The 24,607-nt window shown below is 38.7% G+C and overlaps 2 protein-coding genes across 2 annotated transcripts in view; both read left to right on the top strand.

Moving 5' to 3' along the window:
- The first annotated feature begins 225 nt into the window (after nt 1-225).
- Nucleotides 226-10,293, top strand: LOC126870532 (uncharacterized). The gene is made up of 4 exons (XM_050628331.1): nt 226-2,173; nt 7,201-7,271; nt 8,191-8,258; nt 8,524-10,293. Exons 1-4 carry the CDS (start codon nt 2,040-2,042, stop codon nt 9,079-9,081), a joined length of 831 nt encoding a protein of 276 aa, XP_050484288.1. The 5' UTR covers nt 226-2,039; the 3' UTR covers nt 9,082-10,293.
- LOC126870187 (dynein axonemal heavy chain 2) overlaps nt 9,093-24,607 on the top strand; it is a 39,195-nt gene continuing 23,680 nt past the window's right edge. Inside the window, exons 1-20 of the mRNA XM_050627683.1 lie at nt 9,093-10,609; nt 10,876-11,333; nt 15,501-15,637; nt 15,715-16,057; nt 16,175-16,694; nt 18,253-18,395; nt 19,026-19,171; nt 19,258-19,351; nt 20,641-20,811; nt 20,916-21,105; nt 21,206-21,302; nt 21,384-21,635; nt 22,207-22,334; nt 22,504-22,622; nt 22,748-22,862; nt 22,997-23,130; nt 23,190-23,383; nt 23,530-23,758; nt 23,934-24,085; nt 24,147-24,397. Coding sequence (XP_050483640.1) covers nt 10,360-10,609; nt 10,876-11,333; nt 15,501-15,637; nt 15,715-16,057; nt 16,175-16,694; nt 18,253-18,395; nt 19,026-19,171; nt 19,258-19,351; nt 20,641-20,811; nt 20,916-21,105; nt 21,206-21,302; nt 21,384-21,635; nt 22,207-22,334; nt 22,504-22,622; nt 22,748-22,862; nt 22,997-23,130; nt 23,190-23,383; nt 23,530-23,758; nt 23,934-24,085; nt 24,147-24,397 — 4,123 coding nt within the window. The 5' untranslated portion in view covers nt 9,093-10,359. The remainder of the gene's footprint in view (nt 10,610-10,875; nt 11,334-15,500; nt 15,638-15,714; nt 16,058-16,174; nt 16,695-18,252; nt 18,396-19,025; nt 19,172-19,257; nt 19,352-20,640; nt 20,812-20,915; nt 21,106-21,205; nt 21,303-21,383; nt 21,636-22,206; nt 22,335-22,503; nt 22,623-22,747; nt 22,863-22,996; nt 23,131-23,189; nt 23,384-23,529; nt 23,759-23,933; nt 24,086-24,146; nt 24,398-24,607) is intronic.

The raw sequence follows: 24,607 nt of genomic DNA, 5'->3' as shown, positions 1-24,607 counted from the left end.
GCAGGCAGCAGCCTCGACGGTGCTTTCATCAGCGACAGATTTTTCTCATCGAACGCTAAACTTGCGGGGCGAGGTGTGACGCGCGTGCGAGAGTCTGTAAAGCTCGCTTTTGTCACTTTCCCTGGCTCGTGCATCGAAAATCCACGCCCTTTGACGCCTCTGAAAAGTTGCTGCCGACAGCGATCAGGTTTGACGGGCAATCGACACCGATAATCAAAGGTTCGTTCTTTTTTCCTTTGCTACTGAACAATTTTTACGTAGAACGCAAAAATTCAATTACACCACCTGGACCACTCAAGCTTGCAACATTTTTCTTTTTTCTTCCGCTCTTTTTTCTCTGCGCGTTTAGAAGTAACTTAAACAGCCAAGAACCATTCTACCACTTACGACGCAGCACTATTGTTAGAAAAATGAAGTTTCTGTACGCACAGCTTACTCGATAACCGCAATTTATACTTTATTATAAGCAAAAAAATAGAAAATGGACGGAAGGGGTGAAAATATAGAATTTTGAATTTTAGAGTAATCCGCGATGATCGGAACACGGATAAAAGTTCGATATCGCAAATATAGAAAAAAGAAACATTCGTATCGGGACTGAAAACGCAACTTCCATTGTTCCCCTATATTTCCGGTTATTTAAGCTTATCATTGGCCCGACGATTCCGTGGGATCATGGGAGATGGATCAGGATATTTAGAGTGGCGCATCAATCTCGCATCGAGCTCCCAAATGGCCGTTCGGTTGCTCGCAAATCCACGTCGTTTCACCGGCCGGTGCATTAAACAGGATTTATATTTCCTCGAATAGGAGCCGATGGGATCGATCGGTATTGTCGACTGAAAGTAGCGCCATTTTGCATCTTATTTAGGGGAACCGTGCACATGTGAGCAATTCGCGATTCAGTAAAAAGAACCACCTCTATACATTTTCAAATTGGTTCCAAATTTTATCAGTACAATTACGACAGCCGTGTCTCATTACAGCGCGAACAAAAGTTCAAAATGTTTTGTATAATACATACAATACAAGCATAAAGATTTTTCATGATAAGTATTCAAATATTTTCGTGAACCAATGTATCCACCGCATTATAAAAAATTCTACTGTACTCTGTTTAAGGCATTGAGTTTATGATATTTCCATTTTTGTGTGTCTTCGTCCCATTAAGTTTCGATTTTATGAATTCTTCGTTGGTTATTACGGTTTGCACCGCACCTCGCATGTAGATCTACGATATTCTGGTTGAGTTTACTGGTGCCGGTGCAAGGGATCGGCATCCGTATACCGGAAACGATAATCTCAGAGGGTGAAACCACGTCTTGTAAATCCGTGGAATAACACGATGTCTGGTTGTGTCGTTGCGTTGAGGAGGGTCACAGGATTTTCTACGGATAAAGGATATGCACTGGGTTAGGTTACGCCTGCGAAAGCGTTAAAGCGATTAAAAGATAGGACTCTGAATGGGAATTTAAAAATCAAACGGTTCGGTTGAAGAATATTCATTAAAAATTCATTCCATTCAGCCCTCAAAACGCAAATAACTTACTTCCACTCATCTTAAAGACGTTATTTATTACGAGAAGATGGCGCAGACATTGCTAAATTTTCAGACAAATTTTTAGAAACACTATTTGTAACATTACTTTTCTCCCCTTTTTCACTCGATGTAACCTTTAAAATCTCTATAATCTTTAAATTCTGTTCGACGAAATAGCGAAATTTCAATCGTGAATTCAGCCACGAAAGAATTCGCGGAAAACGAGCGGAGAATCCGAGACACGCGGTGAAGCAGCGACAGAAAGTCGACTCTCGATTAGGAGGACAGGCGACGATCGAGTGAGATCCCGTCCGTCAGAGTGGTTCTCAGTGGAGAATCGAGCGACTTGGCGTGGCTCTTGACAATATCTACGGCAAGAAGGAAACCGACGAAAGGGTTCGGTGGATCGTGGTAACAGTCGGTCGGGTCGCATAAATCAGCTGCACGAGACCCTCGAGCGGCAGAGGTGTCGGGGCCGGCAGGCCGAGCCGTCAATAAAATGCAAAGTCGGAAAGATAAAGTTAAAGATAAGCCGCCCTCGGATCCACACAGAGAGTACTTGGACGCTGAGTCCACCGACGAGGAGGAGAGACAACGTAAGATTTACGAGAAAAATATTAAAGGCTTCTTCTAGCGACTCTCCTCTGCCATCCAGTTTCTTCTATTTTCTACATTTCTACCTTCCGCTATGCAGCTCTCCTCCCTTTGCCAATTCCTCTAGTTTCTTTTTCTAGTTAGATTTTCTTATTCTTTCTGGAGTCTCCTTTATCTCTTCTTTGGTTCTTCAAACCTGTTATTCCGCGATGAATTATCTCGAGATGTTGGTATTCGCTAACCTTCTGTACAATTTTGTCGCGTCTGATTTACGATATATTAGTTCGGTATTTGAAAATTGGTATTAATATATTGTTTTGACGAAATTCGATGGAATTTTGATGGAAGATATTTAAATATCGCGTAGAATTTGTATCAGATTGTATGAAAAATTTGTAGTATTTTCAAGATTGAAAGATGATTATTTCATGTACATGAATTTCCGTGAAATAATGGAATGCTGAATTTACGTACAACTGCCCCTAGATGGATATGCCGTTGTAACACTCCAGTCGGCATACTTGTAATTCTCAACGAAAATTAATTGTGACGTATTCAGTAATAAAAAAAGAAAATTAATGAGAAGATTCAAGATCGGTCAGTACAGAAAATGTTTTTCAATCAGAAAAAGTTATATCTCGTGTACCAGTAAAGAGCACGCTATAAATGTTAAATCTCAATTGAAATATTTAACTACATCTGTTGCATTTATCAGATACATCGTTCGTTTTAGTCTTTTTAAAACTGAAATTCCAATTTTAAATAAGTTAATCGTAACACGAATGTTGCGCGACATTATAAAGTAAGAGGATGAAATTAGAGAGAACAGTTTAGCAAAGATTCTTCGTAAATTTTTTTTCGCTGCGTTGGAATTTTTATTACGATGTAAGTGAAACTACGATGAAAGTACAGCAATATCGAGCCGCGAAAATGAAGAGTGGTAATTGGCGGAAAGGAACTCCACCAGGTCTAATATTATGTGTAGCTCGCTCCTCGATGTTCAATTTACCGTTATTAAATGCCCGATACTCAAAACAAGTAAATTGGAAAGTTTTGTTTTTCTTAAATATTACTCTTCTTCGATCATTCCTTCATCCTATGTTGCAACACCTTCTGCTTTGATCATTGTAACTACTTTATGTACTATATTTTCAGTCACAAAAGAATCATTATAATTAACAAACTTTCAAGCTATTTCAAATATTTTCCAATATTTTATAATTCGCCCCTTTAACCCCCCCCCCCCGTTAAAATCGTTTAATTCCGTTAAACTTTCTTATACAGTATGACACGAAAGAAAGTTAGAGTCACTCCTATCGATCATGTACAACAAAACGTTATATCGATCGTATGTGCAAAGATCTTAAACGATCGACGTTATTGGTTTTATATTACAATGAAAATAATATATATTTTTAGAAAACGTGTAATTATGTAAAGATAAAATTTTAGATATGGTGTTCTTCGTTTATGGTTCCCTTCGTTCACGGATTTAGTAAGATTTTATTGAGACAGAAGCGTTTAATGGAAGGTCTAAGATTTTTTCTCGGCCTTGTAGCTCCAATTAACAGAAACTGGAGAGAAAATCATTCAAACGAGTCTGACAATGAGGTAGCATCGATACGAGTGCGCCAGGGGTTGAATTATGACGCTGAAGGTGGCCGCTCTGGTGGACGATTAATCGGCGTATCCGAGTTCCTAATTTGTCTCCGGGTTTATGGTAATTCGAGACCCGTTTCTCGAACCGATTCGAAGGAGAAACGTGGCTAATTCGTCGCTAGTTTAGAAAGTAGGTAAACTGGATAAACCAATACCTGTCTGTCGAATAACGAGCATTCGAATTGTGAGCACGGGGCTTTATTCGAAATATCCAGCGGGTGTCTGCAAGGAGATTTAGCAAGCATAGGATGGTGAGAAACGGAGGAAGGGAGAAGGTTGAAACTACCCTGCGAACAATTAATGTCACGGACTGGCTGTGGATGATCGAGGACGGCAATTCGGCGCCGAGGACTCGTCGCAAAATCGCCAATGGGATTTAATTTCATATTAACCCCTTCGCAGTCGCTCTTCGTAATTGAGGGGATGAAATCGTGAATTACGTAGGTGCTAGAATCTTTTTTAGTGCGTTTGAAAAATTTCGTTAATCTATGGTTGTTAACTTTTTTATTTTTTATTTATTTAGTCCTGTCTTATGATAATTCTAAAATGTATTATAATAGAAGCAAATGTATAATAGGAGATACCAATAGCGTTATTAGTCGTATTCAATGTAGAAGTTTACCTGTTTTTTCAATTGAAACGTAATTACACAGTAGGTAATTATTAAATACGTATATCTATTTATTTCTATTACACCACATTAATTACGATCATCTAGGTATAGTGTATTTCTTGTCGTATATTCCAAGTCAGCAACTTTGTCAATTAAGTAGACGAGAAATAAAGCTGCAAAGTTATAAAACTCTCATTTACAAGGAACTGACACATTCTTATCTTACGTTTTCGTTCTTAAATGTCTATTTTCATTTTATCACGAAAAGATCCGATTGTATTCGAAAGGCGAAAGACTGAAATCGATGCTTATTACCTCGGACCCAGTAACATCATTTTAAGGAGAATCATCTATGGCTAATCTCTAATCAATCTAGAAATAAACCAGAAACGAATCTACAAAATCACAAATATCAATTGCAAAAGAATAAACGCATTGTGCCTGTCGTATGTTCCTCAACTTTGATCCTTCCTATCGCGAAAAAAATTGGATTTTATTCCAGGAAAGAAAATTTGAAATCGTAGCTTGTTACACAGACTCAATGGCTAGCAGAGGATGGCGAAATAATTTCGCACACCGCGCGAAGTGCCCGTAATTACGTCGACAATGGTCGCTATGTCTGTGGCGCTCGCACGCGTGTTAATACACCAGCATGGTCAAGCAAAAATGTTTGCCACGATATTCACCGGGGTTCGATCGTGTCTCACCCCGGTAGCACCATGGTAAAAAAAAGGAATTACTTTCGCGTTGAACGCGTAACGAAATTGTAACGGTTAATCCGCTGGACGAGAATTTTATTGCGAATCGTTATTGCCGTGTCCCTGCGAGCCCAACCCCCGACCAACCCCACTCATCCACCGATCGATACAATGTTAATGAATTTTAATAAACAGAACGACTGACTTTTCACGATCACCACTGGGAAATTCGCGTAATCGTGCTGCTAATCGAGTGGTTCACCTCCGAATAAATCCTCGAAAAACCACGCCCTCCTTTCGCAAAAAATAATTAACATTTTCGTCGCGTTTTTACGATCAGTAGTCGTGAATTTTAATGAAGAGGACATTTTTTAATCATCGCTGATAAATAATTTTGCAGCTAAATTAATTGCCGAGTGAATAACTATGCGAAAATTAGCCGCTCTTTAAAAAAAAAATAATAAATATATGGCGAAAATTAATTTTTTGAATAAAGATTGACTTCCTGTAATCGTCACTGAGAAATCCTCATAATTTCGCAGTTAATCCAGTGTTTATCCAGATAAACGCTCGAAAGCCAACTCCTATTTCAGATAAATTGATAAAAATCAAATATTTTTGCAATCACAACAATTTTTCACCAACATTGCTGTAGAATTCCTATAATCGCGTTTCTAATGAAATGACTGGCCAAATAAACCTTCGAAAATACCAACCTCTCATTTGAAAAAAAGTGCAATAGAATTCACATATTTTTCATAGCATCGCGATAACGTTTCTTTCCCTTGCAATCGCAACGCTGGTATGAAAAATTCAATGGTAATTCGCCGATTCGGCGATGATCCTCCGTACTGACGGCAGGCCGATCATTTCCATGCGTGTCGCGAGAATGTCACTCTCTTTTTCCGGTGAAAAACGCGGCTGGAACGTGTGCCTTGCTGTTCTTCCTGCTGGCAATACATTTTCCATTATCGGCCGATGCTTCGCGCGTATCGCGCATTCCGCGTAACGCTGCGCGGATTATCGATGTTCCGTGCGAGATCCGGGAATTCACTCGCGATGCTTTTTAGGGGAAAAAATGTTCAAAATGATAGCGATTAAAATTCGAATTGTCGCAGTTGGACCAAGCTGTAGAAAAAATTTTTAGAAAGAGGAAAAATTTCGAACTGCTGTTACATACGAATGGTATTAGAATCTTTTTGGTTAGATTTGCCTTCGGCTGAGCATGAAATATGCAAAATGTCTTGAATTTTTTAGAAGTTTCCAGAAGATAAAATTCGCCTGGAACATGGTGTTAATATAAAATGAGTACTTGGCTCTGGCAAAAAAGGATAATCCATTTGCAGTAGCAAGAAAAACGGGGAAGTATCTTAATTATAATTATGGAACTCACCCCCAAGTAAAAAAGTAGCAAAAAGATACTTAAATCTAAGGGAAGACAATCACAATAAATTAGAAGAAATGAAACAGTAAACAGGTTTGGCGAAACAATCCTGTTAAGACGTAGAGCATCGTAAAAGTCAGCAAGTTGAAACACTCGCTTGTGTTTTATGACACACGAACTGTTGAGCAGCCGAAGGCAACAAATTTTCACTTCCAAACCTGAAAAAAAACCCATATTCCAGCTTTCTCCGTCGTTACATCCTAAACACTATCCGTTCTCGCCATTTCCTACCACTTTCGTCGTAAAACAACCTGTGCAAATATTTTACAAATATTTGATGTAGAAGCCTTGTAAACAATACATCAGATGCAACAGAGTCGTCGCGCAAACAAGATAAAATAAATTTCAGAAATGTTTGTTCGTTTTAATGTCTTTCTGAAGTATCTTTTACTTCACAGGTCTAGAATTTATAGATGCGTAATCCAAAGTTCTATAATCTAAAGATTTAGAACTCGAAGTTCTATAACCCAAAACTTTATGATCCAAATTGTTGTTATGAATTCGTGATTCAAAGATATATGATTCAAAATCCAAAGATGAACCAAAAATCCGATGCCTAATAACCACGGTCGAAGCACAACGTTTCCGCGCGATAGGCTCCTGTTCAAATTCCTGCAGATATTTCCGTCCTATCATCCCTTGTGCAAAATAGCCAACAACAAGTCTTTGGATGGCGTTTGAAGAGTCAACAACCACCAACCTTCACAACCCAGAGCCTCGTCAGCAAGTGACGTGCTCCTTTCACGAATACATCTTTCGCGACTGCTGAACAAATTCGTGAAATCCTCGCGTCACTCGCATAGATCCAACGAGGGAAGAAAAGAGGAACGACGAAGAACGAAGAGTAAAAGGGAAAAAGCATACCATGAGGAACGTGACAGGATTAGAATGTAAAATTTGTGAAAAATCATTGGCATGGAAAGCTGCGTGACAGTAATAAGTCCCTCGGGTTGAGAGAATGTTTCCTATAGCATAACAAAAGGAAAATGAGAGAGAGAGGGGGGGAGGGAGAGAGCATCGGTACTATCTACATAATACTCGCTATCATAGTCTAATAAATTATGGCAACGTGTCCTCCCGCGGCGCCTCGATCACCCAACGTGTTTCCTCTTCCGCCGATTCACTAGCTGGCCGCGATTTATCGTTCCTGTTAGATTGCCAGCAGCGAAGTCGTATCCTGAGGGTGGCACAGAGGGTGTGGTGGGCTTGGTGCTCTTCTGGTTGTATGCGCCTTCGAGAAAGCGGGGCGGAGAAGAAGAGAACTAACGAAAAACGATATCGGAACGGACAGGAGAGATTCTTAGAAACGAATGTGTCCGATTTAACTCTCCCGTCGGATTTAAGGAGACCCATCGCGATCGCTACTTTCGATCGCCGTCTAACGAACGATCTTTACGATCGGAGAAAATTTGGTCCCGGTGCAGAGTCGTTCTTTAACTCTTTGAGAAGAAAGACTCGGGAAAATTGTTAGATACATGCAGTATGGTAAATTTGATATTTTATATAGTATCATAGATAACGCAGTTGTCGATCAATTTTCAAATTCGATGATCTTGCGCTTCTGAAAACAAACAAGTTAGGAAAAAAATTATATATTTGGTGGAGTGGATATTGACTGACACGTTGATATATTCTGTTGCAGGACATGAAGTCGATGAAGTTCAAGAGGAACTTAGACCGATCTACGATGAACAGGAACTGTCGAACCTGGTTAGTAGTTTAACTCGGATCTTAGAACATAAAGACGGATAACGATCGTGGAAAAATTTCTTAATGCACAATACTAGATAGATTATGAATAGATTCAGCCTTATCCTAAATACCAACAACTACAACCTTCGCAAAAAAGAAAATGATAATATTAATTATTAAAACTCATATCATAAGTAAAAAGAAAATCAACCCTTTGATATTAACATTAATCATAATTAAAAGATTCAGCCAATAAATGAACAAAATCTTCCTCTTCTTCCAGGTCAACTGTGTGAAAGACATGACAACCTTGGGCGGACTAAGGAAGGAGGACTGGTCCTACTACTTGGAATTGACAATTCGAGAGTTCTTTCTGAATCCGAACATGACCACCCTGACCATCTATTATTTATACAACAGGCTCGCTGCTTCTCTGTCGTTCCCTATTGTACCGGTATACGAGCTCACCTACTTCATCAGGGAACCACAAGAGATCCTGCGAGCGGACACATTTCGGGATCGCGTGTTGTTCGGCTCGGTGAACGATAAAGTAGAGCAGCACGTGCTGTCGGTTGTTCAAAACGTGTTGTCGCCGATCTTCCTCAAGATCGAAACCTGGCCAGACAGTATCCATCCAGAGAGGATTCTCGCCCGCTTTGTTCAGTGGCTTAACTCGTGTTTAATTAGTCGGGGAAAGTTTTCCGGGGAGCACGGTATCGTAACGATACTTCAACGAGCTGAACTACGAAACTTTCTTGTCTCCTCCTCCAGGACTTTCTTCTCTTTTTGCTCCTCTTCCCTCTTTTTCTCTCCCTCTCTGGTAAACAATCTGTGGGTGTAAAACCGCCAGCTATAAGTTTAATTGGGTAGCAGTGGGCGCTCTAGAATCTTCGTGGGCGAATGTCCCGCGTCAATGGCGTTTTCCAAAATTCGAATCTACAAAATTCAGCTTCCTATTTGAGAGAAACTTGTCGGAAACTTTTGTATAGTTTAGGTACGGAGTTTTCATAATCTTGCCACTTTAGGGTAACAATTTCGATAGCGATACTTTTAATTCTGATGTCTAAAATTTTCCACGTTCCTGAGCCCTTGAAAGTAGGAAGTTTCTAAGTTAATGATATAGCTAACGCGGTACTTCAACTGATCAGATTTCATGGAAATTTCATAAATTTACAACGACCTAGTTCCATAACTTTCTCTGATACTTTATTCGTGTCTTCGATTCCAATTTAGACTTTACTTATTTACGGCTCTACTATTAATAGGCACTGAACGACGATCCACTAATAGTTTGTCTACATCGAAACTAACAAATAGCTTTCAGTAACGAAAGAGGGTTTGGAACAAAGGACGATCGGCCAACATTTGCACAGTCTCCTCGGCTTAAGCTCGCAACAACCCCGACTTGACGACGTTACCAAGCGAATTTGTAACTTCGGCCGCGCAATCCCTGTTACCGCAGCGCGCCACGCGAACTTTCGGCCCAGTGTCGACCAACAGAGTGAGAGAAGAGAAGAAGGACTAAAAGGAGAGGGTGAAACAGGAAGGGTGGAACGAAGTTATTATTACCATAATTTTCGACTAAATGCACTGCGCAACTCGCCGCTAGTAAATTCGGCGTCGATGTTTGCACATGTACGGAAGGTCATGAACGACGGATTATTAGGTCCACCTCGAGTCAGAAACGATTGCATTGTGTTTGGCTGGAAGTCGTCTCATTATTTCTAATGGATCCGCGATTCTAACTGAATCGAAGGAGTCGTTCTCCTCTAATTGCGAGGACATGGTTTTAAACGAGGATCCTAGAGATGAACAGGACCTGACACTTTTACTGGTTTCCATCTCTGTGAATTAATCTGTTCTGGATCTCTCATAGTTTCTCGAATCATAATTCTTAATCTCTGTTTTCGGAATCATAAGAATTAAATTTCAGTGGGAAATTGTTTGAACGAAATGGAATAGAATAGCTGAGTCCTTTTCTTTAAATTATATTGCGATAAGTTATAACGAAAGTATTGGAGGAACAGGGAAAATAAAAATAAGGGAAAATATCGATGGAGAAGCTTATTCGTTTTCCTTAACCTGAGATACATGCGTGAAGGCGGACTTTTACACGAACATGGACACCTTCTTCTGCAACTTAACAGACCTTACGTACAAAATGCTGGGCTTAACGGTGATATATGTACCTCGTGAGGGTAGCAACCTGACCGAAGAGGACTGCACCGATAAGGAGTTGGTCAAGAGGATGGAGAGTGTGGTAGCCTACTGGACCACCCAAATAAGGATAGCCCTCTCAGACCAGGAGCAAGCGACACCCAACGAATTGTTGTGTCTAAAAGACGAGTACGACTTTTGGATTTATCGATGTTAGTAATTTCATTTCGTAAATATTTCAGGAGTATGTATTTGCTTGTAAAGCATATTAGATCTGGGATTTCTGGGCAGTTCACTTTAATAAATCTCTGTACACTGATTATAAAATATTGAATTAATATTTTATAATCTGAACGTTCGAATTTGAATATTTCAATGTAAATTCTAATAAAATGTGTATAACTCCAGCTCCCAGAATCTAAGCTTCCGTTCCTTCTTCTAAACATATTTGTACCACAAAAAATTCTTTCTCTAACAGATGACAATCTCTGCGGTCTAAACCACCAGCTTCAGAACCCAACGGTGAAAATAATAGCAGAATTCCTATTAATAAGTCATTCGACTTATGCTCGCCAGTTCTTATCATTAATAGATGAGATCGAAGACGGCGTACAGGAAGCCAAATCTAACATCGAGTATCTTCGAATCTTGATAGATCCTTCTGCAGAATTAGAGAAATGCACTACACCATCAAGCATCGAGGAACATCTGATGTTAATCATACATCTGTTCAGAATAATCTGGTTGAATTCACCGTTCTATAACAGTCATGAGAGAATAGAGAATCTCTTCAAGGCTCTTAGTAATCAAATTATTATACTGTGTCGAGATTACATCGACTTTAATGAAGTATTTTCTGAGAAGCCTAGAAGTTCCATGCAAAAGTTCAGAGAGTGTATAGACGCCTGTGAAAATTATAAAGCACTGTATGACAAGGTTAATATTCATTTTTCTCCGTATTGAGGCATTGAGAGCAAAAGTGAACTAACTCTGATATTCCATAAGTTGTATAATTCATTATAAGTAACACTTACTACATTTATATTTATGAAATATTCCCTATTATACTTTCATGTTCCTTATTTCATTTCCGACATCTTATATTCTCAGCCCCATATCTCGTGAACTCATGATAATGTGTAAATTTCTATATTTCACGTTTCCCATTTCTTACTCCATTTCTCAAATTCTGTGCATCATATCAAATATGCACAATCTAATACATACATCTAATGTTCCCTACCCTACATCACTACTCCATTCTTTACATTCCCTACCGGTCATTGTATTTACTCCTTATTTCATTTTCCCTATCCTAGTTCAATGATTTCACCCTTCTAATTTCGACGAAGAGTATGTTTCCTACAAAAGATAAAATGTATCGCACAAGCAGCGCGTAAGAAACCGTCACCTTCCCCAAAAGAAATTCGCTATCACATAAAATGAAGTTCATTTCTTATAAATTTCACACAAAACCCACAAATGATGGACACTTTCCATAAAACGAAGTTCATTGTCCCACAAAATGAAATTCCTTTTCCACGAACGAAATTCACTAACCCACGAGATGAAATTCTTTTCCCACAAAATGGAGTTTTTCCCAACGAATTTCCCACAAACCGCGTCAAGGGCCGGCACTTCCCATACTTGAAATTCGTGATCGCTAACATAGATTTAGGAAATTTGTTAGTTTGATTTGGAATATAGGGAAAAGTAGAGTGCAGGATTTGGAATACAGAGAAGAATACACCGAGTATGGGCATATAAGGTAGAAAAAGGGCATGTGGAAAACGTATGATAGGATAAAGGATATGGAAATATAAAATATGAGACGTCGGATGGAGATATGTGCTGTGGGAATAAGAATGGAAGATATGTTTCAGGGATACTGGATATGGGACACAGAAGAGGAAATAGGACATATGAAACGTTAAATGTAGGAAGAATAGACGTATATGCTACAAAAGCAAGGATAAAAGATATTTCCTATTGATACGGGATGTGGGATATAGAGTACCAAAAAAAAAATATGAAATGAAGTGTGAGAAGTAAGGTGAAAGATACGGATATATGTTAGGAATACTAATAGTTGTGGAATATAGGGTATGAGATAAGCTATATGAAATATGGAATGTGGGATGGAAATATGGATTGTGGAATAGCTTTGGGATTGTAAGTATTAGATGTTGAATGTAAAATACAAAGTATGTCAATAGTATGGAAAGTGAGGTAGAAATCGTGGAACCTAATATGTAACTTTAGAGATGTTAGGTATAGAAAATGGTTGCGTGATACATAACATAAGATGTGGGATATGAGATATAAGATATAGAAGATGGAATAGGATACAGGATTTGGGATATGTGATCTTGATAGAATCATGATCTAAATATAATTACAATTTGATTTTATTCGTAATATTCTAATTAAAATAGATCTTGTTAAAAATAAACAAGTGTCTGAAAAAGTATCTTAACAATAATATATAAACTTATGTACTTCATAAAAATGTAGTAGAATCCATTTTTGCTCTAAATGCCTGATATTTCGTTGATCGTTCGATATTTGCTTTTACTTTTTGAATACATATGATGCTTTCGAAAGACTGTTTGAATGTTCACCGTGTTATCGCGTACAAATTCAGTCGACGGTCGGTGCATTAAGGGACTATTAAACGACGTGTGCGGAGTTACTTTGGATACTTAGGAAAGAGCCGTTAGGCAAAGTGAGGAGTTCCCGCGTTAAGCGGAAGTCACGGTAATTGTACCCACCCTTTGGCCGGTTCACAATGATCCCCGTGAACGCGGGAACACGCTCCCATCCCTGTTAAAATAATATTCGCCGAGGCGAGCGGCTCGAGCCTGCAATTAATCTTATCTTCCTTTAATCGCGACGGATCGTGGTAAAACAACACGCGAGCACCCGTGCTACGTGCAAATGAACGTAAAAGTATTGCTAAGCCCACTGCGCGACTGATAATTTTAATATCGTCACAAATTAAACGAAAAACTCAGTTGAAAAAATACGATAAGTAAACTGTACATGTTTATACATTTGTATTTAAAAATTTACAAACTGGACACAATATTCAAAAACATAAAAATTATTCAAAGTACCGGGGCATTGGTTATAATGTTTCGAAATTTCTATTTGAGTCCTGTTAGTTTATCTACATTCATAAAAATATGAATTAGCATAACATCGCAGTCTAATCATGAATATTTATCTAATCTATTTTCGTCGATATTTCGATTTTGATACTACTTGGTGTACTTGATGATTGAGACAAATTTATAAAATTAAGAAAGAAAGCAAATCACATCTTAAACTGTCATCAAACAACCTCGTAACAGAAAAGGCTGCAAAAAGGGAAACGTTTAAAGATAATTCGTCAATCTCAAAATTAACATTTTATCCTGCGCAACGAGGGTGACGTGTTGTCGCCGAAGGAAGGGTTGCCTCTGGAACCGGGTCAAGTTTTCGCGTTAAACGGAAGTCACAGTAACCTCGACTTAGGCGTTTCCCGTGTGGCTAGATAAGCGTCGACAGGGATTAGAATTGCCATGGGCTACGTATCGCATCGTGATTATTCTCGCGAACTGAGGGCGCAGAAATCGTAGTCAAAAAGTCTGAAATTCTCGATTTTTCCGTGAAAAATCTCAATGATCATACTATGAGTCATTGATAGAGAGTGAAACAACGTTTCTTAGGGGATCACAAAGAGTTCTGACGACGAATTGAGGCTGGCAAACGATACTTTTTATTCTTTGTAAATGTTAAAGCATCGTAATGTTAAAAGCTATGCAAATTAGAAAAGATTTTGTACATCTAATTAGCAGATTTCTGATGATAACGCATTTATGAGAAATTTAAAAGCGTGCAAATATACAGAATGCGCAATATAGTGCGAAAACAATCTCAACTCAAATTATTAAAAAACAGGCGCCACAGCGAAAAAAATAGTACGATAGCAATGGAGCAACGAAATAATATTGCAATTTCGATATTCCGATTGTTTATGAAGCTCTCGAAAAACGATCAAGTGTGTCCCTTTCGAAAATGAATCGCGATCCCGCGATTGATCGTCCAAATATAAACGGGAAAAATATAAAAATGGAAGAAAGCCAGCCTGATTGTTGACAAGATACGAAATGACGTAACAACGTCATGCACTCGAACGCTTTGAAATTGAATCGTCTGGTGTGTCAATGGCGTTCCTAGAATGATGTTTGACAAGAGAAAATTCTCGTGCACCCTGTAACAATGCGACACGATTTTATATAGAAAAGTCTATAGCCCGCATGGTATTTCGAGGAATCATAAAAGCTTCTTCAATACTTCATATCTAGAAGATATCTACTTTTAAAGTATCACTTTCACTAAAATGAACAAAATGAAATATATACCATGATATAGAGGTAATATATAGAAAATATAGAATATTTATTTATATGTGATAGAAACGAATAAAAGAATAATATAAATAGACATAATAGAGATAATAGTATAGAGATAAGAACATACCATGAATGGAATATACTTATTGTCAGAATTCAAAGGACTAACAGCTTGATAGTAAAATGACGAATTGACGAAGAATTAATTCTTTATACTCAAAGTTTCTGATATGAATAATACAATCTTTCAACTTTTATCCACAAGGAGATAAAAATAGAAAGAAATATTTATGCGTATGTAATGTACGTAATATGTAGAATAAAAATAGTATTAATAATTCATACGATAAAGCATTAACGCGAGATAAACTAGTTGATGGCGCTAAAAGGGGATAGTAGAAACGAATTATGACACATTCCCTGTTCATTCACCCCTGATAGACTGAAAAGAATGTATACACCATCCCGTGGAGATGGTGGCGAACTGTTTTCACTGGCAGAACAGCCGATAATACAGAATAAAATGGGATAAGCGTATAGAGGATGAAACAAAAGCTCATTTAACGGCTTAAAGTCACATTCTCCATCGCGGATCGATTTGAATGCGTCACTAGGCCGGATATTAAACGAGTGACTCGATCGTGCGTAATATTTTCACGAGACAATTCTTTCGAATAACAGTCATCTCTGTGTGTTTGTCTTGCAGATAGCGCAAGCCCACAATAGCCTAACGGACATACCATGGGATTTAGACAGGGACAATATATTCCAGCATATTGATATTTTCATTAGCAGGTGCCACGACATGATTGAGATCTGTCAGGCGATGATCGATTTTGCCAGGTAATCAGTCTGCACCTCTTCACGCCCGTCGACCGACGATTTGATCAGGGATTAACCCATTGGCATACTAAGCACAGAATAGACGAAACAACGGAAATAATGAGACCGCTGTTCGGTGGAACGAAGGGAGAAGAGCGCGAAAGGGTGTGTCAAAAAATCGAAAGATTATTTCACGAGGCACTGCAGAAGATCGAGCAGGAGTCCGACAGAATCCTCGATGTTCATTACGGCATGTGGCACGATGACATGTTTACCTTTCGCAACGAAATGAAAGATCTAGAAGTCATCATCGAAAACCTAGTCACGTCAATTTTCGCACGCTTGAACAGCGTACAGGAAGCAGTGGAGGATTTTCAGAGTTTCTACACTTACATGAATCGCGAGAAACTGAAAGCTCTGTTCGATGCTAAAACGATCGAGGTACGAAGCTAGTAAAATCTCAAATTTTCAAAATTAAATAAGATGTCTTATAAAAATTATATCGAAGCGAAAATTTAAGGTAAGAGAGATAAAAGAAAGATTTCGTTTCCTCCATAGATATGGAAACTCTTCAGCGAAGATATCCAACGAACGAAGCAGGAGATACTGGACGAAAAGGAGGAGTATCCTTCGATGACTCCATATTATGCAGGCAGGGCATTGAACCTACGACTGAAAGGTGCTCGTTTGCAATCAACAAGAGAGGCGCTCGAGGAGGCCATGTGGATGCCCTTTTGCGGTCTTAGCGAGGATATCTACAATCAGCACGATCTGCTAAAGAAATCGATCGAGGATTTTGTTATCGATATATACATGAAATGGATACACGAGGTTGGCGAGAATCCACGTGTCAAGCTTGATCGTTTCCTTATGCGACGCAGCGACTCGTCTGCTGGATTACTATGCTGCAACATCAACCCGGACATTTTGAATTTATGCCGCGAAACCGCCTATTGGATTACTCTCAAATTCACTATCCCTGTTCAGGTTCAAATCGTTTACGATAAATGGGAAACTCTGAACTTCGTTTACGAGAGCGTTCTTGCTGTAGTTATTGGCTACAATAAGGTGATTAAAGGTTAGTTGGTTGCAATATTAAACTATTAACAAGCTTCTAACAATACGCCAAAGATGCATTAATATCACACTGGGAATTTTACATGTAATTTCGGAATTTTCTACTAAATTTTTTCCAACCTCGATCGTCTACTATCTCCTCGATTATTCTAATATTTCGAACTCGATCAGAAATTACAGCGGTCATGGGAATTTCATATGTATATGAATTAATGCAGATTGTAGAATAAAACGGACCTCGAGGTCTTTAAGTGATATTAAACGATATTGTAAATGAAATATCGTTATATTTCTATGTTCCGCAATTTCTTAATTTTCTTCTTCCTTTCATCGATGCCGAATACTTCGATTACGGAACTCGTGGCGCGTGATTAATTAAAACTCACTAAATTGCTTCTTCCAAACTCACTAACTGACGTTCTCCACGTCATGGCAAATTCTATTAAACGTATATACATTTTCTGATGCATCAAACCCTGTGAATACGTCGAGTTACGAAGCAATAATTAGTGGCGTGGCGCAAATTCCGGTTGGACCTTTATTTTCCAAAGACCGTGGCGTGTCCGCTATTTATCACGATGGGTTGACACTTCCACCAATTGATAAATATTTCTAAATCGATGAAAATACACTGGCTGACGAAAGTATTTGAACACATCTACTTTATTCTTATCTGGAATGTTATTCATCTACTTTTTTTTTTTTTTGATGTTTCTTCTTCATCATTTGTATAAATCTGAACAACTCGTAGACACGTGTTGGAACAAATTCTAGCAGATGTTTCGAAGTTTCAAACGTTGTGGTGTGCACGAACTTTCCGTTTGTATTTCGAATTCTGGAGATTGCGAAATAGTTGGTCAAGTACATTTCCCTCAGAAATACCTGGCGCGTCTTTCGGCTCGCTGTTAACACGCCACTACGTGTTATTATCGACTAGAGAATCCCGGCCATGATTAGAAAATATCAAGATGGTGGGTACAAAGTTTATGAACAAGAACACGCTAGATTATCCTAGTTAATTAAAACGGTGCACCTCGCTCTCCTCGAAATTCCTCTGAAAATCGGTCCCCGATAAATTAATTTCCTTCTGAGGAATCGTCGATAAATTTAACGAGTTCGGAACGCAATCTACGAATAAAAAGTTCAATAAAGAGTTTCATTGAAACTTCATTCATCTATACCGTATTATCTATATTACGAAGACTATATCATAAGAGCGGAGAGTAACATAAAAGTGGAAATCGGTTTGTTCGTTGTCAGCCAAGTAGCTCGAACCAACAGCGTCGTAACCATATAATTTCATCGTACATCGTTACATCGTAACCTTGTATCTCTGAAAAGCCTGCGCGCTACTTTAAAAAATCCTCGAATAGGACTACGTTTCAACGAGAATTTTGAATTGATACATCAAATGGTAATCGAACGATCGAATGTACGCTAGAACGAACAGATTCGGATAATCGCGTTTCTGCTGCGGTGAACTGTGTCGAGTGGACACATGCGCGCATAAACGAGTACATATACGTATTAATGTACATATAGCATATTGTGTTTTTCAGCGTTGTCGATGACAGAACGCGATCTGTTCCGCGAACTAATTCGCCACGTAGACAGGAAGATCAATCCCGGCTTAAACAGGCTGACATGGAACACTGAATACGTAGACGCATACATCGAGGATTGCTTTAACCAAACGGCAAATGTACGCTTCGTTCTATCCCTCCTCCGTTTCTGGTTACCGTCGCTATCGTCCTCTTCGTCCAACCTAAATCGGTCGGAAAGGGCGACGCCTATATTATGCGCTGCAGAAATTTATGCAACGAGTCCGGCTCTGTCCTGGCGAAATTAAATTTTGACCCAGCCAAGTGGGATCTGTCCGTAGCCTTTGTTTGTTTAATTAAGCAAGAAGAGCGCGTGCTGGCGAAACGGAATAACAATAGCGGATATCCGAGGCCGCGTTTGCGGTCATTCGTTACCCTGTTCAAATCGACGGAATTTGGTCGAAGGACAAAGCCGGACACTTCATTGCCTTTTGCTAAACGGTGCGAAATTCACCCGTTTTCGGTATGGTGTCTTGTTCGACCTTGTTCGCTTCCTTGCCTTGGTCTGGTGACTCGAACAGCTTTGTAAAAAGAATCTTACTGAGTGAATGTTGATAAGTAAATGTATAGACACTTATATCTCGTTCGAACATTTCGCAAAATTTTTAAATATACCGACACACAGCAGGTGTCAAGGTTGTCAAAGATTCCTCTCGTACATGTCGTCGTACAGCTTTTTCGATGTACGAGAAGTGGAAAGGTCGATTTCAATCGCACGTATTCTCTTGCAGCTTCAAGAGTTCATTGACGTTTACAAAGAATCGAATCAAGATATCATGAGACTATGTGAGAAGATTTGCGATACGCCGATGATCAAAATCAGGCAGAATTACACTTACGCTTTGGAGGATTTACAGCAAGAGTTACTGAAAACCAGGTACGATTTGAATAGATCTAAAATGAGTATAGTAAATTTTGAAGGTAAAGGATGAATCATTGGATACGTATAATGAATTATTTAAGAGACGAAACTTTCGAAGTTCTACTGGGCTATCACAGAACCATCTTTCAGTATATATTGGTTATTTTGGATGGATTTAAGGATGTTCTTGAAGACGTAAGTGTTCAAAAGATTGTTAAATATCTTTTTTATCCGATTATTTTATATATTTATTCCTACAGTTTATAAGACTAAAGCTTATAATACTCAATTTGAATCACTCGTTGTCGAAAGCCAAACTGACCGTCCTCGTAAAAAGCAATCTTGATAACATAAATCGCCATAGAGGGAGAATGTTCGCGTAGATGCGAACTTTTATGGCGACATAAAATCTCTCCAGGCATTCAGTGTCCAAGTATTCGGAATATTTAGCATCCTTTCGTGTGTCTACACGGCCAAGTGTCTGTCCACTAGGAAAAAATATATATCATACGAAATATTTTATTAAAATGTCTCTTTATACTTCAAACGGTGAACATAGAAGAGAAACGTTGCTGAACACGATGAAATAACAGCGAGACACGGCGTCGTTCTGTCCCGACATTTTCATTCTCACCCAGAACTGCTCGTTTCTTCCTTGCATCGACAACAAATGCGGCCATTCACAGAGTAAGATCCGCACGAAACATTCTAGCGTTATCCCTGTAGGCTATACGGTGCAATTCTTACGACACTCCGACGCGAAAACCCTGACCAGACCGATTCGCGTAACGATATATCGCTGCGTGAAGCGATTGCCGTGAGGAACACACGTACTCGTTAATCCGGAATTGCTGTTACACGCGTTATTTCCATTGTGATATGAAGATACACCAGGAAACATGGGTAAGTCAGTTTTTCTCGATGGACAATTATATAATATCGCGGAAAAACCATTTGAGAAAAACCCAATGAACTACAGTACAGCAAAAAGCGTAAGTGCTGACGCGCCGGGAAGGATGGGAAATCCCAATGGTCCCTGTGACCCAGCAATATACCCGTGGCCTTTTTCAATTACCTATTATTGTAAAGGTGTACGTGACCATCTTGGGTCATTAACAGCTATGATACATATGTGCGTGGTAGGGGTACTAAAACTGGTATAAAAGGACATTTTGGTAGAGAGAGTTAGTTAATGGTAAGTCGATTGTTGAGAGTTGGTCATAAGTTGTGAGTTGTGAGTTGTCACTCAGAAGTTAATTAGTTGTACCAATTTAGTTATTTTAGTTGTGTTACATTACTACATTAAGAAATAGCTCTAATCAAATAACTATCGTCTTCCTGCTTCAATCGCTTTAAATAAATCTGTCAAATATCAAATAAATAAAGTCATTATAATTAATTCTGAATTTTATAACAATTGACAGTTATTAATTTTATTGTTAGTTTATGACAATTATTAGTATTCCATAAAAATCTGTTAACAGTCATTGCAAGAGTGGAAGGTTTACTTAAGCAGGATGGACCTGCTCATAGGCGAGGCTTTCAAAATGTGCTTGGTCGCATCTCTCGAGGTCATGTACGTTGCTCTTCATGGTGATGGTACTACGCCACCATCGCCGCTCATTTTGATACACGTAGAGCTAATCGACAACAAGGTAGTTGTACGATATTCTTTTACTATTATTATCCTATTTGAAATAGAAATTAAAACGGGAAGAGTCAGGATTGGAGAAAGAGATTGTGATTCTTCTATGTTTAGATAAAATTCCTGCCGGACCTGGCAAACATCGCCATGGAAGTTGCAGTGATCTTTGACAATCTTTTAGAGCCCTTGAAAAGAATAACTCGACTGATAGACAAATTCAAGTTCGATTTTCAAATTCCACCATTCTGGAAAATATACGAGAAAGATCCAGAATTGCTCGATCTTCAACAAAAACTCAACGACGGTTGTATTCTTCCCTTCGTTCATACTTGTTCTTTTCCTTCGGAATGACCTTTATTGTAGTTACTATATTAAGTACAATAATTATTAATACAAATTTTCAGAGGTGAATGCCTGCTTCGTTCAGATGCAAAACTACATGAAAAATTGGGAACCGTTCCATGAAATTTGGGAAATAAATAGAGACATGTATCTTCAGAGGTATTTACAAAATTTCACAAATATTCACCTATGTCGTTGACCACTGTGAAAGCTATATGAATTTATAAAATCCATGGTTAGATACGAAAAATTGAAGCCTACCGCGGAAACGTTCGACTCGGATATCAGTAGATACACGATCATCGCCAATAACGTTCAGATGCAAGAAACAGTGATGACTGTGCACTTCCTTGACGTGAATGCCGATCGACTAAAAGGTGCCATCATCGAAGAATGCTCGATTTGGCAACAGAAGTTAATTGAACTTCTATTACGGCAAACCCAAAATATGGTTCATCACGTGTATCACTATATCGCGGACAATTCTAAGAAGTTAGTACCACATAAATTTACCACATAATAATAACAAAAATCTTTGCGAGGCTGAAAATCTCCATGGAGTTTCCTAAATTTCACCCGGTACTATTAATCGTCTTTATATTAATCAAAATGTGAACGCATAGCCAAAATAGACATTCTGAGACCATTAATGATCCATAACATAATCAAGCCGATATAATTGAATACAATGAAATTTATGGCGGCTCTGTGTAGCTCTTGTCCATGGGTTCGCTATGCCCAAAGGACTCACGCAAGCGGGATTCAGCCGCGAAACCGCGGTCTGTGTCCCGGCGATCCTCCCTGCGGGAAGATATAACCAAGTCCGAATCAAATCTAGAACGAGTCTAAATCAAACTTATCCCAAACCCAATTCGAAGTTATCCCAATTGCGCGACCTATGCTGTATGCAGTCGATTTACAAAATTTCTCCATAAATCATGCAACTCGATATCTTCCAAATCTTTAATATCTCTTATGTCCTTTAAATAATTACAATAAATTCCTGCGCAGATTTTTACTACATTTAGCAACTAGTCGGAACTGTAAATTTATTCATTCGCAGAATAACGAAAGAGCCGACGGATCTTATCAGCATGCAATACACGATGCAGTTGTTTGAGAAGCTGAACGCCGATATTCCTCGAGAAGAAAGCGAATTCCCAAAGATCCGTTATCAATACGAAACTTTGGGTAAACCTCCAAACAATTCTTAATTTTCTTGTGCAAAAGGGCAGTGGCGAGACCGATAGCCCGTGAGATCAACAGTGTTCTTCTTATCGAGGAACGCCCAATAGGCTTAATTGTTACGTGTTGTTCTTTTTCCCTTGCAATTTCTATTCGTTCCGTTTTCTCGATCTAGAGAAGTACGAAGTGAGCTTCACGTACGACTTCATGCGGAAACTGCATGACATACAGCCTTCCTGGGCCGCCTATTTAGCTCTTCTTGAGGAATGCAGAGAGACATTGAAGGCAAAGAAGGCAAGTATTCGTCTATAAATTATTTTAAGATTTATAAATTTACAAATGTTTACAAATTTCCATAAATATCTGCATATTCTATTTATATATATATTAAACTCTTACGGTATAGTTATTTATTTTAGGAGGAATTCAAACAGATCCTATTGCAAGATGCCCTCATGTTCGAAGACGAAGTATTAGCTCAAGTGGCGAAATTTTTCGATACTGGCCCATTCACGTCTGCTTGGACGACGCAAGGTGAACGTATTCGTAACTTGGACAGTTATCTGAATTAGTAATCTAAATAAACATCGCATATTCGTCATCATATATCTTTCGCGTAATTTTTAATTGTGTTTAACTCCATCTTAATTCTAATTTCGAAAATACAGATGCGTTCGCCTGGATAAGTTATACGGAACGGGAAATTTCGGCACTGAAAAAGAGAGAATCCAAGCTGAAAACGCAGCTTTTAGTGTTCGACATCAATCAACCAGATTCCCTCAAACTGATACAATTAGAGCAGGTAAAATGATAAACGTTCGCCATTCTTTTCGTATAAACGCACGAAAATTATTTTAATAGGACATGAACGCCATCCAATTGGTATGGGAGATCACTAGCGAATGGAACGATGCTTGGGAAAAATACAGGACGCAGAATTTCTGGAAGATTGAAATGGAAGATATGGAGAACACCGCGAATATTCTTTTCAGGAAGCTGAATCGTCTTAGCAGGGAGCTCAAAGAAAAGAACTGGGAGATCGTGGAACACTCGAGGCAACAATAGAAATTATCCTGTTCTATTCTGTCATTTTCTGCTTCTCTTGAAATCACATTTTCATTAATGATATAAAATTTTGAAAACCGCTGTTTCTTGACATCTTACTCTGATAACAAAATCTGTGGAATAACAAATTTTTTAGGGGGAGAGTGGATAGATTCAGGCGTACCCTTCCATTAATTACTAATCTAAAGAATCCAGCGATGAGGCCTAGGCACTGGACGAAAGTCAAAGAAATTGTAGATCGTGATTTCGACGAAACATCTGAGGATTTCACTCTCGATACCATCGCGGAGATGGAGCTGCAAAATTATGCAGACCAAATTGACGATATCTCAAACTCTGCTACTATGGAATTAGCTATCGAAATCGTAAGCGTAACAAGTTGAAAAAGGTATATTAGATGTAAGAAAGTAAAAGTTAGGCAAATATACAAATATTTAATCGATCATAAATTGAATACACCTTTATCTCGAATAACATATCGTAAAAGAAAAATTCAGGAATGTCTAAGTAGATAAAGGGATCCCGTCTCATGTTCATCAGGGCCTGAAAAATATTTCCGAGATCTGGAAAAACATACCTTTAGAGATGATTCCTTACAAAGACAGCGGGATATTCAGGATAAAGTCTATCGACGAAATAATGCAATCTTTGGAGGATCATCAAATTCAATTATCAGCCATGAAGGCAACGAGGTTTGATAAACTGACGTGCTACAAGGGAAACTCGATGGGATACTATGTGTAAGTGTTACAGGTTCGTTGAACCGTTTGCCGAGGAAGTTGATTACTGGGAGAGAACCCTTTCGACCATCGGGGAGGTTCTCGAAACGACCCTGTTAATTCAGCGCGGTTACATGTACATGGACAACATATTCACCACGGAAGACATCCGAAAACAGCTCCCTAAGGAAACCAGCGAATACGACAAACTGACAAGACAGTGGATCGCAATTACTTCGCGGATGGCATCCTACGGTTTGGCATTAGAAGCCACTCATAATCCACGTATGTATTGTGAGAAAACGAGCATACGGTGAGTGACGAAAGTCTACATACACCTATCGAATTTTGCGTATCCGACTTAACGACAAAATTAAAAACGCACTTTGTTGTAAATTATTTATATTTACTTATTTTAATGTATTTCTGAAAAGAATTGGGAGGGTTAAAAAAATTAACTCACGAAAATCATGGAACAAAATTAAAGAAAAATTT

This window comes from Bombus huntii, chromosome 10 (genome assembly GCF_024542735.1).
Source record: "Bombus huntii isolate Logan2020A chromosome 10, iyBomHunt1.1, whole genome shotgun sequence".
Classification (NCBI taxonomy): domain Eukaryota; kingdom Metazoa; phylum Arthropoda; class Insecta; order Hymenoptera; family Apidae; genus Bombus; species Bombus huntii.
The sequence above is the reverse complement of the archived record's forward strand: the minus strand, read 5'-3'. Positions and strand labels throughout refer to the sequence as shown.